This window comes from Podarcis gaigeae (assembly GCF_964106915.1).
Source record: "Podarcis gaigeae genome assembly, chromosome: 1".
Classification (NCBI taxonomy): domain Eukaryota; kingdom Metazoa; phylum Chordata; class Lepidosauria; order Squamata; family Lacertidae; genus Podarcis; species Podarcis gaigeae.
Window position 1 is genome coordinate 30,895,449 of NC_139678.1, and position 18,846 is coordinate 30,914,294.

At 46.4% G+C, this 18,846-nt stretch overlaps 1 protein-coding gene and 2 long non-coding RNA genes across 6 annotated transcripts in view; 2 read left to right on the forward strand and 1 right to left on the reverse strand.

Moving 5' to 3' along the window:
• FLVCR2 (FLVCR choline and putative heme transporter 2) overlaps window positions 1-10,822 on the reverse strand; it is a 50,657-nt gene extending 39,835 nt beyond the window's left edge. The window contains exon 1 of one of the 3 annotated variants that reach the window (XR_014563490.1): window positions 8,847-9,636. Coding sequence is in view for 2 of the 3 variants with exons in the window: in XM_083735479.1 (XP_083591605.1) it covers window positions 8,847-9,419 (573 nt within the window). In the remaining variant the exon portion in view is untranslated. Of the gene's footprint in view, window positions 1-8,846 lie in introns of all 3 variants that reach the window. The other 2 variants (XM_083735479.1, XM_083735478.1) reach the window with 2 other exon arrangements.
• On the forward strand, window positions 811-9,600 carry LOC310844984. The gene is made up of 4 exons (XR_014564407.1): window positions 811-909; window positions 1,283-5,467; window positions 5,907-7,720; window positions 7,876-9,600. It is a non-coding gene; the product is annotated as an uncharacterized lncRNA (long non-coding RNA).
• On the forward strand, window positions 10,217-18,037 carry LOC310844930. 2 transcript variants are annotated; one of them, XR_014564388.1, is made up of 2 exons: window positions 10,217-10,325; window positions 17,423-18,037. It is a non-coding gene; the product is annotated as an uncharacterized lncRNA (long non-coding RNA). The 2 variants fall into 2 exon arrangements; XR_014564389.1 differs by lacking the exon at window positions 10,217-10,325 and adding an exon at window positions 13,887-14,932.
• The last annotated feature ends 809 nt before the right edge of the window (window positions 18,038-18,846 follow it).

Below are 18,846 nucleotides of genomic sequence, written 5' to 3' on the forward strand. Positions count from 1 at the left end.
ACAATGATTAGAAGGGCACAGGACATTGGACATCCAATAATGATGGCCGAATGGGAAGAGCTTTGGAGAACAAATATGAAATTTACGGCATGTTATAACATCAAAGAAAAGATGCAGCACAGATGGTACCTCACCCCCCCAACACTATCAAAGTTGTATAAAAACTTAGCAAATACTTGTTGGAGGTGTGGTGGGAGTAATGGCGACATGTATCATATGTGGTGGACATGTAGGAAGATCAAAGTGTTCTGGGGCTACAAGGAGTTGAAAAAAATGTTTGGAATAACTTTTTTCAAAAAGACCAGAGGCATTTCTGTTAAGCATTGTTGGCAGGGACATCCCGAAGGCCTTTAGGGAGGTATTCTTATATGCAACGGCCGCAGCTCAGACTTTGGTGGCAAAGGGGTGGGAGGAACAAGAAGCCCCAACAACAACGGACTGGTATTATAAGCTACAAGAATTTGCTGAAATGGCACAGTTAACAAATACCCTGAGAGGCAATTCAAAACAAAAATTTATGGAAAAGTGGGACAGATATAAAACATATGTTCAAAAATACAGTATAGGTCCGCTATCTGTGCTAGCATTTGATTGACGTTGGAGTGAGAATGAGTTGAGAAATAAGACTAAGAGCACATATTGATATAGGAATGCATTAGATAAAATGTAAAGAAATATACAATAATAAGAGTACATTCATTTGTAAAAAAGGAATATACAATGGGATAGACAGGAAGTCTAGTATGTTGGTATGTATGATTTGGGGGGGGTATTTTTCTTTTTTCTTTTTGTTCTTTCTTTTTTTGGTTTCTTTTTTTCCATCTTTTTTTTTGTTTGTTTCTTTCTAGGTATATAAAATTTGTATATAATTTTTGTATACATGTTGGAAATTATATTATAGTAAGTCCTGTAATAGAGGGACGCGGGTGGCGCTGTTGGTAAAACCTCAGCGCCTAGGACTTGCCAATCGCATGGTCGGCGGTTCGAATCCCCACGGCGGGGTGCGCTCCCGTCGTTCGGTCCCAGCGCCTGCCAACCTAGCAGTTCGAAAGCACCCCCGGGTGCAAGTAGATAAATAGGGACCGCTTACCAGCGGGAAGGTAAACGGCGTTCCGTGTGCTGCGCTGGCTCGCCAGATGCAGCTTGTCACGCTGGCCACGTGACCCAGAAGTGTCTCCGGACAGCGCTGGCTCCCGGCCTATAGAGTGAGATGAGCGCACAACCCTAGAGTCGGACACGACTGGCCCGCACGGGCAGGGGTATCTTTACCTTTACCTTTAAGTCCTGTAATGTAATATGACAACGTTTACCAATGTAATATAAGAATGTTAACAAATAAATAAAAAACAAATTCAAAATAAAAAATTTTAAAAAATAAAAATTTGACACCAAAGCCCACTTTGGATAGTCACCAAACACAAGTCAAACATGTTGGGTCACAACAGCAAACTCTGAAAAAACTACAGTACCAGACAAATTATTCCTCTAAACAAAATGACAGCCTAGCTGAAAGGCAGAGGGCTACTAAAAACATTATGAACAGCTCAAGGAACAGTACTCTGTGGTATTGCATCCAACATTTTATAAGAGATACTATCCAGACTTTTGTCCTTGAAACAAAAGCAAAGTCTACAAGATATGTCTAACGTACCACGTCCCCAATGGCAACCCAAAAACATTGTCTCCCTATCTCAGTGTTTGCATTCTGGGTTTAAGGTCAAGATACTCAGCTGGAGAGCAGGGAAGCAGAAGGAGTCTCATAGATCCCTCTTGCAACATTGTGTGTGGTGTGTTCCAAGAAATCATGTGATAACTTAAACAATGAAAAAGCACAAGTGGGGATTATTTAGAATGGGGCAAACGCACTAGCTGACAAGCCTTTAGAATCAATGTTGGTAATTAGATGCTATCTTGAGCTACCTGAACCAGGGGAAATTGTGAGACATAGAAAGGTAATCTGCTCTTCCTCCTCACTGATTCCTTCTCTTTTAGTAACTACTTGTTGGCAAAGAAGATCATTTCCTTTCAGGTTTTATTTACTGTATCTTCTACAAGTGCAGTATCAGCAGAGGTGGATTTTGGGGAGTGCGACTGGTTCTGGTGCACTTGGTGCCAACACAAAAGACACTGCAGGGCTTTCAATTATAATGTAGTGAACTGAGCAGAATGGAAGATAAGCGTTGGGAAAGTCGTTGAATTTTGGCCTCATACAGGATGCCACTGAAATTTTTGAGACCACTGGCATCAGTATTAACTGTTATCTTCTTGGTTCCAACTTGGCCATCTGTAAACCTGTACTTAGAATGGCCTTGAGTTTTCTTTATCCTTTCAGCCAGCAGTCTAACCAGACTATTTTGTTCTGCACCATAATATAATTACCAGATTCCAACAGAGTGAGACATCAGAAAGATAAATCAACTTTATTTCAACCAAGGAGACACATGAAATCTGGCAGAAAGAGGCTCTGGTCACATCAAATGCTTAAACAATGCACCATGAAAATGCAGCACAGGCAATATGCCCAGGCAACATGCTCCCCAAATATGCCAGCATCCCCTGGACTCCTGCCCAAGTGCAAAGCATTGACATGTTTCTACTGCATCTAGGTTACACCATGAAGCAGCAGTAAATGTTGCAAAATTACAAAAGTCAACTCTTTGTTACAGTAACCTGTACCCTCTTTAGGGAAAAGAGGGATCCCACACTCAAATCCAGGGGTTAGCAAACTTTTTCAGGAGGGCCGGTCCACTGTCCCTCAGACCTTGTGGGGGGCCAACTATATTTGGGGGGGGGGGAGAGAATGATTTTTGCCCGTCTGCAAAGAGGCCTGAAGATGCTTCGCTTTACCTGTCCCAGTTGTTGTCCCAATAGCTGTAGTTGGGCTTCTCCAGCCAGCCAGTTGCCATGGCAGGGTAGGAGGCTGCGTTGGCTGGCAAAGGCAGAAGCAGCAGCCCCGGCGGAGGAGCCACGGATGGAGGTAGGGGAACCAGGGTGTCACTGGAACTTTTACCCACCACCTGCTGCTGCTGCTTCCTGAGGGGCACCGTGAAGACAGAGCCGGCTGCCAACCCAGAAGCGGCGGCCGTGGTCACCACAACAACCTGCCTGAACGCCACAGGAGGAATGAAGGAGGGAGGGATGAAGAAAGCGTGTGAGGAAGCGGCGCGGAGAAGGAAGGAAGGGAGGGAGGGAGGGAGGAAGCGGCGCTGAGGAAGAGGGGGAGGGAGGAAAATGCAGCAGCAGCCAGCAGCTGGTGTCACATGCCCCCTTCACAGCACCGCCCTGCTGAGGTGGGCAGGTGGGTGAGCCGACTCCCACCATCGATGGCACCAGGCATGGGACAAGATTGCTCCATCCCTCAGGAGAAAAGCGCAGCCGTGTGAGGAAGGGCGAGGGAAAGAATATGTGCGCTGGCAATCCACACAGCAATTCCCGGACAGTCCATGGGCCAGATCTAGAAGGCAATTGGGCTTGATCCGGCCTGTGGACCTTAGTTTGCTGACTCATGCTCAAATCCCATAGAAAGGTTCTATCTTTGAGTTCTATTTGACCTTTTCTTTCTTTCTTTCTTTCTTTCTTTCTTTCTTTCTTTCTTTCTTTCTTTCTTCCCTTCCTTCCTTCCCCCTCTCTCTCCCTCTAACTGCATGTGTGCATTTCCAGACAACTCTGGCAGAGGAACTGTTCAGCTGCTGACTTAGGTCTCTAACAGCTCAAACAGTTTTACAGAGTTAAGTGTCTCTGCTATGAAGAGTCATTTAAAATGCATCAATGGTACTTGTTGTGAGAGATCATTCTTAAGGACGTGCAATTTCAGTCCGGTGAGACAAGCACACTTATCTCCTTTCAAATGCATATAGCAATCTTCACCATCACCTTCATATGGAAAGATTTGCTTCCAACGACACTGACTTTTAATGATCACAGCTATTATTATGCCTATATCTTCTGCGTGTGCAGAACTCAGGAAGTGCGCCTGAAAGCCAAGGCATCTTCTTATTGCACAATGTCAGCATCAGGCACTTCCCTTTTGCCTTCAGCAATCCACACCTGTGAGGGGGAAGAACCTGAACACAGAGCATTTCTTATACTGGAGGGAAACTTATTTTGTTTGCTCTTGTTCAGCTCCGTAATATCCTGATTTTAGAAAAGAACATCATTATTGAGCACAGTAGATGCTAGCAATAATATTCTGTCTAAGACAAACAACTGGAGAGCAGCATACTTGGCAAGAAAATAAAGAAAGATTTTCAAGTAAGAGGATCCATCAAGTTTGCAGGAGTACTAATACATACCCTATGGTGGCCATTCATTGCAAAGAAAATGTTCCAAATACAAACTATTATAAAGCAGCTAGACTTATTTGTTTATTTGTTTGCTTGCTGCCCACCTGACTGGGTTTCCACAGCCATTCTGAGCAGCTTCCAACAAATTATAAAACGACAACAAAATATCAAACATTAAAAACCTACCTGTCTCCACCTATTCTGACAGAAACATGGCCTTTTAAACTGCAAGGGGAGCACTGTTTTTGTTTGTTACTATGTTATGAATTTTTGTGATTTTTATTATGAACTGCCTTGTGGTCCTCTCACTATCTTAATAGGGTATGATTCACCTAATGAGCCCTTGGCAAGGACTTCTGCTTGAACCATGTGGCTTCCCCCACTCTCCTCTTCTCAGGTACCCACCCAAATTGGCTTAGAGGGTTTCTGGAGAACTCCAGAACAGCGTTTGCTCTGGGCAGGGAGGGAATGGAGAGCATTTCAACCGGCTAGCTAAAACGCTTGCATTGGCAGAAAGATCAGAAGAGCATATTGCTGAATACAACCCACAGTCTTTGAGGGTTGGAGGGTTAGTTGCATGGTCTTATATTTAAAATGAAGGCCTTAGTTTCACAGTGAGGTTAACCACAATGCAAAGGCAGGAGAGTCCTGGGATTCCCTCTTAATCAAGATAAAAGCGGCAAATGCATGTGGGAATTCCCTTTGATGCCTCTGAATCAGCATCTAGGGAGACGGCACTAGAGCAAGGATAGCCAATGCTGTGGTCTGCAGATGTTGCTGGACTCCCACCAGCCCCGGCCAGCATGGTCACAGATGATGGGAATTGTTGTCCTAGCCTAGAGCATCTGTTGGATTCCACACTGGCTAACCCTGCGGAAGGATAGAGAACATTGAACACTTCCGCCACATCATGCACAAACAAACTCACCAGAGACAATTGTACTTTGATGTTCACATACATTTCCTTTATTTTCCCCTGCCCAGGAAGCCACTTCTCTGATAACAATGCCAATTTTGAAAGGAGGGGGAAGTATAGAGCTCAGATCTGCTGCCAGTATCACAAGAGAGCCACTAATTGTTTTTAACTGTCTTTATTGATAATTTTAATATTTATCAGAGGTTTTACTACAATCATGCAGTATTATAAATGTTGGTTTTATATATATATATATATATATACAGTGGTGCCTCGCAAGACGAAATTAATTCGTTCCGCAAGTTTTTTCGTCTTGCGAGTTTTTCGTCTTGCGAAGCACGGTTTCCCATAGGAATGCATTGAAAATCAATCAATGCGTTCCTATGGAAACCGCCTTCAGACCAGGTCCGGGGACAGTCTGTCCCCCGACCCCTTCTGAAGGCTGGGGGTGGGGGGGGACAAGGGCTTTTCTTCCCACCCCCAGCATTTTTAAAAACCCCGGGACAGCGGAGGACTTCTCTGCTGTCCGGGGCGATCTTAAAATGCTGGTGGGCGGCAGAGAAGCCTTCGCTGCCACCTGCCAGCATTTAAAAAAAACCCCGGACAGCGGAGGACTGCACCGCTGTCCGGGGCGATCTTAAAATGCTGGTGGGCAGCAAAGAAGCCTTCGCTGCCGCCTGCCAGCATTTTAAAAAAACCCCGGACAGAAAAGAGAGAGGGGGGAAAACTGCACAAAATAACTGGATTGTTATTTTAACTTCATAAGGAAGTTCTGAAAATTCAGTAACAATAAAAACCTGGAAAACCACCTTATGCTGTCGGAGAGCATGAAAACTGTTCCAGACTTCTGCTGTTAGCTAGGAAAGGTACAGTGGTACCTTGGTTTCGAACTGTTTTGGATTACAACCATTTTGGATTACAACCACATCAGACCCTGAAGTGTGTGTCTCTTTTTTTGGATTACAACCCATTTTTATTTTGGATTACAACCCTTTTTTTTTTTTTTGGAGGCCCCATTGGTGAAAGCGCACCTTGGGTTACAACCTGTTTTGGTTTACAACCGGACCTCCAGAATGGGTGATGGTTGTAAACCAAGGTATCACTGTACTGAACTTTAGCAGAAGCACATCCCTAGGGACAGTAATGGGCTGGATGAATAAATGGAAGCTGAAACAAGATACATGCAGACCCAGTCAGGAAGGATGCAGACTCTGGAATGGGGATTCAGCCTGTTTTGGATGGGGTAGTACTCACCTTGAAGAATCAGACTCACAGTCTGGGCATCCTCCTGGGTTCTGCCTTGCACCAGGATTTGCCAGGAGCATTTATGCCTAATTTAGGCTGGTGCACCAGCTATGCACATGCCTGAGGAAGTATAGCAACACATGTCTTGCATCTAGATTTACTCGCCACTGTTACTTTCCACTGGTTAGTGATTCCTTTATGCTAGCAAGCTTTCAGCCTACAAAGTAGATCACAGGCAGGGAACCTGTTTGGCTCCACAGGTCAGATCCTTATCAGGATTGGTCTCTCAAACCAAATTTGAGAGGTGGGTGGCCTGCCTGTAACTCATCTGATATCAACAACGGCATCATGTTATTTGGTGTTTTGAAGTCCCAAAGTCGGAACATCAAAGCACATCGGTAAAGTGAGGGGAGTAGTTTTAGCAGGAGTTTTGATTCAACCCCCTTCCTGATCACAGGGGTTTCAATGCAAAGTAATTTGTTCAGGCAAACTAACCAGAATTTAACACCAACACCACCCTGCTGATCAGCTGATGAACTAAGTGTACCATCCTGTTGCATTATCTGTGAACACCAGTTCTCTGCAGGGAACTAGTGCACACCACCAATGAAGAATTGAACACCACCACCCCTGCCCACCAGCTGACACCCACCAATCCGTGTGATGTCAGCTGATTGGCAGGGGTACTAGAAACCCAGATGGGCCAATGGCAAATAGCAATTTGGGTTTGCTCTGGAATGGATTGATATTTGCTCCGATTTAGAGCTAAAGAGCAGGTTTTCCCTGAGAATGGAGAAAACAAACTTGGACCTGTGCCTAGAAAGAGTGAGTCAAGTGGAAAACCATGTGGGCCTGTCCTTTCTGGGCATGGGGCAAGCAAAAACATGGATGAGCCCTCTCAAGATCAGATGATGATGATAATAATTTATTATTTATACTCCGCCCATCCGGCTGGGTTTCCCCAGCCACTCTGGGCGGCTTCCAACAAAATATTAAAATACAGTGGTCTTTTAAACATTAAAAGCTTCCCTAAACAGGGCTGCCTTCAGATGTCTTCTAAAAGTCTGGTAGTTGTTCTTCTCTTTGACATCTGCTAGGAGGGTGTTCCACAGGGCAGGTGCCACTACCGAGAAGGCCCTCAGCCTGGTTCCCTGTAACTTGGCTTCTCGCTGCGAGGGAACCGCCAGAAGGCCCTCGGCGCTGGACCTCAGTGTCCGGGCAGAATGATGGGGGTGAAGATGCTCCTTCAGGGCTGAGGCCGTTTAGGGCTTTAACAGTGGCATAGCATGGGGGGTGCAGGGGGGGCCGGCCGCACCGGCCGCAACATCTGGGGGTTAGGGTTAGGGGGCACAAATCCACGGGTTAGGGGGCACAAATTACTTGCCTTGCCCCGGGTGCTGACAACCCACGCTACGCCACTGGGCTTTAAAGGTCAGCACCAACACTTTGAATTGTGCTCAGAAACGTACTGGGAGCCAATGTAGATCTTTCCGGACCGGTGTTATATGGTCTTATGTAAAGGAAAGGGCCACCTCCTTTCCTCTAACCCCCCTCATCTCTTTCTCTCCGACCTTATACTATTGAACAAGATGGAAATAGTTGGTATTATTTAATTTGGTGGTCCTCAAACCATGTTTCGCCATGGACCACTGCTAAGAATATTGGTGGAACACTCGATGATTCTTCTGTCTATTGCAGCAAATATAATGGTGCTAGATGCTGTATGATTTGTAATTGTATTTTTGATCGCTTCTTTCATTTCCATATGTTGGACAAGGTTCAACGTACTTTGTCCCTTCTGTGCCCCCACCGACTAATTTATTTATTTTGATAGTGTTGCCATTGCAATGACATGACAACTTGCTCAATTGATCTGAAAGAGACACCAGGACACATAGCGGCTGCTTTGGTGGCGAATGCACAATGATTAATACAAAAAAGGGCCTTTTAATGGAAGGTGTGGGTGTGACCAGAGATCCCTGTAGAGATCAAGTGAGCACTGACAACAGGGCACTTTCCCAAAGACCTTCCTTTTTACCCTGGCATTTCCTGATTGTAGATATTTGAGTTTTATTTTAGTTGTAGCTGTTGCAGTTGAACTGCTGTGGTTGAATCACTTTGAGATTCATACATTTATAAATGAAAAACTGTATTTAAGTTTTAAAAGACACAATCTGAATTCTATAAACTTCAACCTGCAACACAACAAAGTACAATATAAGAAATACAAATGCAATTAAAAATCAGTACAAATATTAAAAGGCAACCGATGCACCATCTACTATTTTCAGCTACAGATACACTACGAAGGATCTGAGTAAAGCTTGTGGACAGCTGGTGATCTGTGGATCACAACTTGGGAACCCGGGTCTTAATGCATACCTGAATATTTTGCCACCTACCTGGTTACCAAAGACAGCGATGGAGCAGGCACTGGAGACCTCCCGGGACCCAAACCAGACGGAAGCGATGTGGGACGGCATGCCCAGGATGAAGACTTGGGCCAGCGAGCAGACGACCTGTCCCAGGACGGTGACGGGGAAGAGGTTTGGCTTCGTGCTGCCCGTCTTCACCCAGGCGCCCACGCAGTTGAGAGCGGAGCCTACCAGGGCGATGAGGTGCAGCCCCTTCTTGTCGAGCAGCCAGGCGACCGGGAAGAGCAGCGGGATGTAGACGATCATGTAGCACATGGAGAGCCAGTCGATGGCGAAAGGGGTCACGCCGTAGAAGCGCGCGAAGACGACGCTGATGCTGCCGTACTGGATCCACTGGAAAGCGTTGCAGAACGAATAGGCGCTGAAGAGGAAGACGATTGCCCAGCGGCGCCGGCTCAGGCGCACCTCCGGCACCGACCCCGGCGCGGACCCGTTGGGCGTCTCGGCGTCCGCCGGCTCGGGCTTCGACTCTTGCAGCAGGTCGGGCTCGGCTCGGTACCCCGTCCGCTTCTCTCCGAGCTCCGGCTCCCCGCTCACCATAGCGGCCGAGGAAGTGCGCGCTGAGAGACAAGTTCCTCCTCCGACGGCGGGACACCAGCTGCAGCAAGCGCCACCAGCGCCGGCTCGGGGATCCCTCAGCGAGCGCCCCCCGCGCGCACGCCTCGCCTCGCCGGACTTTCTTCCTCTTGCGCTCACCTTTCGCGGCTCATGTTGCCAGCTCAAGGTTTGCCTCCGCGGCGCACGTCACCACGCCCCGCCCGCCGCGGCGCGTCAGCCAGAAACCACCGCCCCCCCCGGCCCGCGTTGGAAGAAGCTACCTGGACGCCCCCCACCACGCCCCTCCGGGCGCGGATTGGCTGCCTGCCCCCCGCCCCTCTGCGCTGCTTCCTGCTATTGCTATGGCAACTCTCTCTGTCCCGCGAAAAAGCCCCGGGAGGGGCGCAGAAAGTGGCGCAGGCGCGCGCCCCCCGACGGTCCCGTCCGGGAGTCTGCAGCCGCGCGGCGCCGTTAGCCTCCGGGAAAGCGGGGTGGGGGTGGGCCTGCCGAGCTCTTCTCCCGCCTTCCGCTCGCACCGAGAGCGCGGGAACCTTTTTAGCGGCCTCACGAGCTCCCGCTCCGTTTTGCTCTGAGGGCGGGAGCGCGGGAAGGACCTGCCAAAATTCTTCCGGCGGCGCGTCGACCGAGAGGAACGTGGCTCGAAAGACCGCCAGTCATCCGGTCCCAGTCATTAGCTTGGGAAAGAGGGGGCGACGTCCCGGTTCGCAGTCTGCTGAGGGTCGGGTTTTTTTTCTCAATTCGGATTGGGGAGGGTGCGCGCAGCCTGACTGCCGGTAAAATCGGAGGCTGAAGCTGCTTCCTAGTTCCTGGTTCGCTGCCCGAGGCAAGAGCGACTTGATAAAAGAGCGGGGAACCAACTCTCTGTCCATAGCACAACGGGGCTTGCAGGTCAGTGGCCGAAGTCCTGGGTCCCAAATGACCTCCGAGAGAGCAGCAGATGTTCGGGGCAGATTCAAACAGGCATATGGGCAGCTACGGGCCCAGGGAGGATGGCGCAGACTCCTGCACATGCTTCCTTCTCAACTTTTTTTTAAGTGAGAGGGTAGCTGGCTGTGCATGGTAACAGATGCTCATTGCATTATTTTTAGTTTTAAAATATATTATCCCTTTCTAGAACAATGTGGTGCTGATTCCCAAGTTAATACATTTGGCATCAGGACAACAGAAACAAACTCTTGTTCTTGTGGTCGTGATGGTGCTCTGACGGAAGTGAATACAGAATGAAAAACAGCACATGCTGAGAGTATTTATTTAGCTTTAACCAGGGCTGGCAAACTGTTATCTTTTTTTTTTCTTTTCTTTTTTTTTTTTTTTTGCTGTAACATATCAAGAATGTAGAAGCATTTGTAAAGCATGAGGAGGAGGCGGAGAAGAGAAATACTCGCTGTGAAGTGATAAACATGGCTGTCATAAAGCCCCACCCATACCCCCCACCCACCATTAAGTCCAGAGTCTAAAATTCCCTAGTTGCACCACTGCAGTAAGTTATGCACTGAAAAGAAAGTCTATTGATACAGCTTTTCAGCAGCATAAAGCAGAACATTGTAGTGCAGTGGTAGAAAGATCCTTCTGACCTCAGTTGAAGTCGGTAGCACTTGCTCTTTTTGCAAAAGCTCATTATATCATAGAACAGAGTTTCATAAAACTGAGTGAAATGCTATACAAGCACCTTCAGTTGGGGGGACAGGGCTCTGTACAAAGAGAGCAGCAGCAGCAGCCGACAAGTCAATAACGGATTCAGCAGAGAACTGGGTCAGCTCCCACTGCAAAACATAACACTTGGCTCCTGATGCAAACAAAAGAGCATGTTCTCCCGCTCTTGTGATGGGGAGGGGGAGGAGAGGCATCAAATCCAGCTGCAGACATTTTCGGCATCTTTTACATTGTAGTCCTAAGCATATTTACTTGGAAGCAAGTGTCATTGATCTCAGTGGAACTTAATACACAATCTAGGAAGTAAGGGTTGCAGCCTTGTAAGCTCAAACTGAATCCAGAGAAGATGGAGGTACGGTTAGTAGGTGGTTCATCAGCCCTGATAAATTGTATTGAGTTTGTTCTAGTAAGGGGTACATAAAAGATAAATAAGGTACATAGTCTGGGCACTTCCAGACTGTCTTTTCCCCCCGCTAGGTGAGATTCAATTGCATCTTGGCAAACTCTCACTGCACAATTAAGCTGATTTGGGAGCACTTGCAAAACAAACCCACTTCCCCAAAAGATCAGACTTCTATTGAAAAGGAAAGTGAACAGAAAATGCACTGGAAGGTGTGGGATAAGACATCATCCAGTCTCCACACAAATAAATCAGGATGAATGCTCATTAGATAGCCGACAGGTAATCAAATCTCTCTGCAAACAAATCAGGCTGAATGCTAATTAAACAGGTAATCTGGAAGCAAACTTTGCCGGCTGGAGGCATAGATTGCTTCTCTAACACAGAGTGCTATCCACTAGATTAGGCTGGACTAGGGGGACTAAGCTAGTCCTGGTTTTGGGAGGGAGGCAGCAGGGTTCCATCATTCTGTCTGAGGCCTGCGGAAGGGAAGAATGTTTTTTTTTAAAAAAAAATATTTTTATTAAGGATTTTCTTGTTTTACAGAAGTGTAGTGCCTCATATTTTTTTCTTCTTCTTCTTCTTCTTCCATGTAACGTTTTTACAAATCCGTTTCATTTGTTGAGGCATTAGGGGGAGAAGAAAACAGAAAGAAAAAAGAAAGGGGGGGTGGGGAGAGGGAGGATGGATGGGGGTGGGGTCGGGTGGCAGTGTTTCTATTATGTTTAATGTATGTAGAGTTTGGTGTCAGTGTTGCTTGTGTTGTTCACTTGTGTTCCTTTGGTGGTGAGAGAGGTTGGGGTTGGCTTAGGGTGTGATTGTTTGCTTGTGATTGGCTGTGGTGATCTTTGTTTTTGTGTGTGAGTGAGGTGGGTGGGTGTTTTGGATCAGGTTAGCCATATTGATTTGTATGCTGTTGGTGGATTATTGTCATTGTCCTGTTGGGCTGTGTATGTGATAAAGGGGAGCCATACCGGGGTGAAGACGTCTTCTTCTGTTTGTCCCCGTGTCAGTTTCAGTTTATTAGTTAATTTTTCTAGTAGGGCTGTTTCGCATACTATTTGGTACCATTGGTCCATGCTTACTCCTGACAGGTCTCTCCAGTGTCTGGTTATGATGTTTCTGGTTGCTGAGAGCAGGTGGGTTATAAGTTCTTTGTGGTGTAAATGGGCATTGTTGTCTTGGAAGATGTTTAGTAGGGCCAATTCTGGGGTGATGTCTATTACTTGCTTAGTTATTTTACATATTTCTTGTATGGCTGTTGTCCAGAATAGTTGAATTTTGGGACACTCCCACCACATGTGGAGGTATGCCTGAGGAGGTGCACCCTCTCCAGCATTTTGGTGAGGTTCCTGGGTGTATTAGCGCTAGTTTCCTTGGTGTTAGGTACCACCTGTAGGTGAGTTTCAGTGTGAGTTCTTTTCTTTTTGTTGATATGGATTTAAAGGGGGGTTTAGACCACATTCTGGTCCATTGAGTGGGGTTAATCTCATAGCCTATGTCATTCTCCCATTGTTTTTTGATTGTGACTAGGGGATTTGCGGGATTTTGGAGTAGTATTTTGTATATTGCGGATACCGTCCCTTTACCGTTTCCCTTTGTTGTTAGGAGGAGGTTTTTGTTGTGTGCACAACATTCCCTCTCCTCTCCTCTCCTCCATCGCCCTCGCAAGCTGGTGTCTCTGGCCCTAACTGTTCCCTTTTGCAACATTTCACCGCACTCCATTGTAGAGAAGCATTTGTGATTATTAGGTAGCTGGTTCTGCAAGAAGTTAAGGATTAAAAACATATAAATTCAGAGTTGATAAGCCGGCTACAGACACTAAAAACCATTAACTAATGTCAATGGCATTAGTTTGATGCATTCTCTGTTTATAGCTCATTTATGGGCTAGAACTAATTTGGAAAGGCATTTTACTAGCTGTAATGGATAAACATCATGAGGAATAGGCTCTGCAGGTAAGAAAGGTCAATTACCTTTCCAGTATTAAACAGGCAGTTCAAACTTCATCTGGCATGCAAGCACAATAATAGCATATGAATGATTTATGAGCTAGGCAGGTTTAACATGTTCTAGTGTAACAAGTCTATAAAATGGTTTTGCATGCATCTTGGCAGAAGGTGTTGCATCTTGGAACTGAAGACTAGGGTAGCATATTATAAATGCAAAATTCTAGGCCTGGCTCTTTGTGTGATTTACCTTAGAGAGATTAGACCCCTGTTTCTAGTTGTAGTTCCATGACTGGAAAACTCATTACTTAATCCCTGTTATGTGGAATCTTGGGTCACCCATGGCTAACTCCCTAGTCCAGTGGTTGAGAACCTGCAGCCTGAATGTCGCGCATGGAGGGAATGCAGGGGAGCCAAAATGGATAGAGTGATGGGAGGAGATGTGGGTTAAAGCCTTCTACAACTGTTTGATTCAGGCCTCTGGCAAGAGTGGCCTGTCCCTCCCCCCCTCCCCGAAGCCCATTGGGTAGGGAGAGACTGTGTCAAGCAATGGCTCCACTCACTTTTGTCTCCAGCCATCCCTATTATTGGCTTTGTTGGGATGCAAGGTTGAGTCTTATGCAACAAACCCACTTTCCCCACTTTTTGCAATAAGGAAAGTGATGAGGAAACGCACTGGAGAGTGTCTGACCTCCCCTCAAAGAAATAAGAATCTAGCCAATGTTGTGTAACCTCTGAGCAAAAAAATCAGGCAGAACGCTCAATAGCAGGTCCAGTGACCATCATAGATAGGTCAGCTTGGCCACAAACATCATTTCCTGTTTCCTGTGCTTTCACTAGTTTTTCTAAACTAGGATATTATTCAGTTTTCATGTCAGATGTTTGAACTTAAATTCACTTCTTATGACTTTAAGGACAAATAACATACTCAAGAGCCAAGAAAACACATTGTAGGCCCCTGCAGCGCAGATTCACCTCACTCTTGACCTGTAGCTAAACCAGATGAGCCCTACACAGCTGCGCTCATGCCGTTCCTTCTCCCCCTTGTGCTTTCAAGTTAAGTGGAGAGACATTTATTATTATTTTCATGCCCTAAATTTCACTGTGTTCTACACACAGGAAAGGGTCATATACTGAAGGCTTGCAACTTGAGTGCATCAGCAACCCTTTGCACGTCCCCAATGTTTTCCAGCCATATACTCCAGGGCACCCTGTGCCCAGATAGATATAAAATGACAGGTGGGCATGAGGAGAGAATGCAACAAGTCAATGGCACTCTTTCTGCTCCAGAGGACTGGCACAAACAAAACTCACTTGTGCTTCCCTGGGTAGCAGACCTTTTAATCAGGATCCTCTGTGCAAGTAAACAAAATATTGCCTCTAAGGCCCACGAATGAAGAAAAAGCATGAACTTCTCCCCTCACTGCCATCTCAAGGCCAAAAGGACTCCCAGCTCAGCCTGCAAGGGCATTGCCATGAGAGAGAGAAATGAGGTGAGATTGTAGATTGTGCTAGAGAATGCTTATGCAAACATATTTCCCTGTTATCTGTGTTGGTTTCCCAGATCTTGTGAGGTTTGCTGAAGCTGTTTGGAAGAAATATTTGAACAGAGCAAGCAGCATTATGAACTGTAAGCTGCTCATCCAGGCACTCCTCTAGAGTAAAGACACAAAGTGCTTGTACTGGAAACTTAAGGACACTCTTCCCCAGCCTGGTGCCCTCCAGCAGAGGCACCAGCTCCTGGGGGTTGAGTCATTTGGGTGCCCCCAATATTTGGGGTGAGGCGGTGCCCCTCATTTCGAAAAAACAGGGTGGAGGAGGGCAAGTGCAGAGGCAAGCGTGGCATGGCTACAGTGACTGGCTTCTCCAAACACACATTTCTTACTCCTGCTCATAGCGGTCAACTTTCAGATTTGAAAATAAGGGATCAGCAGCCTCGAAAATAAGGGTTCAGCTGCCTCTCCTGTCCCGGGGACAGTCTACAGGATATCTAACAATCCGGGACAGCAGCGGCAAGCAGCGGGAAACGGCACTGGAATAAGGGAATTTCCCGCAAAAAAAAGGGAAGGTTGACAGCTATGCTCCTGCTGCAGTAGGGAATGTCCTAGAAGTAGCTTATACCTGACAGTAGTTTCAGCTCAAAGGAATTAGATCACTGTTTGTTCAGAAAAATATAGAGAAATGTTCAGAAGGAGATAAGGCAAATCCTGGCATCATGTGTGATACACACACCCTGAAAGAACATGAGCAGCAGGGATTTTTTAAAGCCAGAACTCGGCAAAACTCAATTTCGGCACCTCTCAGGTGGGCACCGTTGCCATTATAAGAGAACAAGGGATGTGTTCATGGCAAGTTCCAGCACCTCTTTTTCTAGACAAACAGCGCTGATGAACAGTGATATAAATTCCTTACAAACTTTGAAAGAAGGTGATTCAGTGATTGGGTGTCCCTGACTTTGTTCACATCTGCCCAGGTTAAAAATAGGGTGCATGCCCCATTAAATGAAAACAACTTCTATACACATGCTGATGAGCCAAGCAGCAGCCCAGAGTACAAACTCTGAGCCAAGTGGCAGAATGTGATGGAGAAGGGGTAAAGGTTGTGAACTGTTCGTGAGGTGGTCAGCCTATTCCCCTGCACATAATTAAGAGTGCATACTCAAGATAAGAACATAAACATTGCCTTACTAGATCAGGTCAAGGTCCATCCTGCATTCTGCCGCCAACAGCGGCCAACCTTAGGAAAGCACACATATGTGAATATGACAGCCATCGTCTTTGACCCCACTTTCTGGAAGTGGGAGGTATACTGCTTTCAAACAAGGAGGGTTCACTCGAAGCCACTGCTGCAGTGTTCATTCATCTATTCAACCCTATTTCCAAATACATCTAAGCTGGCAGCCTTCATCACCATCTCATGGCATTAAATTTGGCAAAGGCTATCAAATTTGAAGGCTCTAAAAGGAGTTCAGACAAATTCATGGGGGTGGGGAAGGCTATCAGTGGCTACTAGCTATGATGGCTATGTGCAAGGACTTGCACCTCCACAACAGGGCTTTCCTGCCTCTCCCTCCTCGCGCACACACACACAGGAGAACCCATGGATCAGTGCATAGCAAGAGAACAGAGGGGGTTGGTCATTCCTTCATGGAAGCCCAAATGCTTGCCTTGATGGAGCAATCATCTTAGCATAGGGTTACCAGACATCCCCGGTTCCCGGGGACAGTCCCCGGATTTGCAAATCTGTCCCCGGACAAATTCCGTCCCCGAAATGTCCCCAGATTTGCACATCTGTCTCTGGGAAATGTGGCAGCGGCAGCCTCAGCAGCCCAGAGCCAGCTTGGTAGTGCAGTTGGCTCTGGCTGGCTTCAGGAGCTGCTCGCTGCTGTGGCGCCCGCCATTTTTCATTGCTGGAAGTCCCCATATGATGTGTCTTGTTCGCACATGATTTTTCTTGTGCTATCTCCTGCCCCCTTCCCCCTTTGCTTTGACTGATCAGGGGAGGCTCTGGAGTCCTGGGCGGGCAGCCATTGCCCAGTTTTTTAAAAACTCTGCATTTATGTTTATGTTTCACAGGGTGCGAAAGAAGGGCTTTGCACCTCTATACAATATGCATGTATGTTTGGGCCCAGGGTCTTTTGCCTCACCATCCCCACTACTGACTCCCTGTTGCTACTCGGCTTTTTTTTAAAAAAAAGTGTCCCCAGATTCATTTTTTAAAATCTGGTAACCATATCTTAGCATAACATTGCATTCTTCTCAACACCTCCAAATCCTAGTTACTTGGAGTCACACATGATTGGCCACTGTGAGAATAGGATGCTAGGCTGAAAGGGCCTTGGGCCTAACCCAGCAGGGGAATCCTCTTATGTTCTTATATTGGTACATTCACTATGTGTTGTATGTGCTTCCTTTTTCTGTCCTGAACCTACTGCCAATCAGTTTCACTGAATCACAGTTTGGTCCCCTTTCCCTATTGCGCAGCTCCTGCGCAACAAGAAGACATTGAGGAGAGAGCCCTGTTCCTGAAGATGCCATGATGAGGAAAGCTGTAGCCATGGAAGGCAAAGGAACTCAGGAACACCTAGCAACTCTCTACTTGGAGGGACCAAGAGAAAATTCTAAACACCATTGGGGGCAGCTATGCAAATATTAAGAATAAGGGGAAAGTTACAGTTCTAAGGCAAAGAGGACATGATCTGAGCTTCTTGTGGTGATGGAATGTGTTGGAAATTCCAAGGGAGCTCAGTGGAAGGAAAAGGCCAGAGGTGGGAGTAGGCCGGGAAGCAGCAAAATGTGGTTAAAGTCCAACAAGCCACATATTGTAAAACAAGAAATTCTTTGCAGCTGAGGAGTAGGGATTTTTGAAGATAACTGAGATGAAGGATTCGCTTTAGTGCTGCTCTCTTTTTTTTCTAGTCCAGAAGTATCGCAGAAACCTGATTGATTGCCTTCCAGCAATTTTTGTTCTGCAGCACTGGTTCTTCAAATATTCTGACAGGTTCTTACAAAACTTTCACTAATAGGGTGTGTAGAAGGAGTTGGTGGTGGTGTAGAAGGTAATTAATCATTGTAATAATAATAAAAGTAGTAGTTTCATCTGCATTATTTTAGTACATGGTTGTTGTATTGAGAGCTGCCTCAATACAATGGGATGCCATAATGGTGGATAAATCTATTGTGTTTCAGACCAATAAAATATTTAGAGGGTTAGAATTATCTCTCTGCTTTTACTGATTCGAATCTGATTTATCTTTCTGTTTTCTACCTCAGGTCAGGCTGGCTAGTGCAGAAACATTCTGTAAAGGTGAGGAAGCCCAGTGGTCAGTCATTATGAAGAAATGAGTCAAAACATTGGGATTCTTTATGGAGAGGACAGTGGGGAGAGCTAGGAGGAGATCAACAGAGACTCCTCTTCCATTAGAGCTGCCAGGATTAGGGAAATTCTCTCGTACACTTGAAAGCAGGTATATAAGCAGGGCTGACCCAAGACATTTTGCTGCCCGAGGTGAAGGACAAGATGATTATTGCTCCACATTCCATGTACAGAAGTCAGCTGGACTCGCAGTTGAGTTTCACTTCCACACTTGTGACAGGGCCGCATCCTGCACCAGACATGAGGGCAGCAGAGAGTGCAGGGCAACCCACATCTCTCTCCTTCAACACCTTGCTTCTGTGCCACACTATGGGCTGACTCTCCCCAATGGTAGGGCCAGCCCTGCTCAAAAAAATGAAGGAAAAATCCCATAAGGTCTAGCTGTCTAAAGTGGCTTTATGTCCATGTTTTAGGAGGTGGATAAACAATCAGGCTATTTACTATTCACTTATCTTAACTACTCTTTAATACATTTTCATCCTGCTGTTTTGTATACCCACTAGGCTGAGCTGGCATTCTAATTTGCATGATG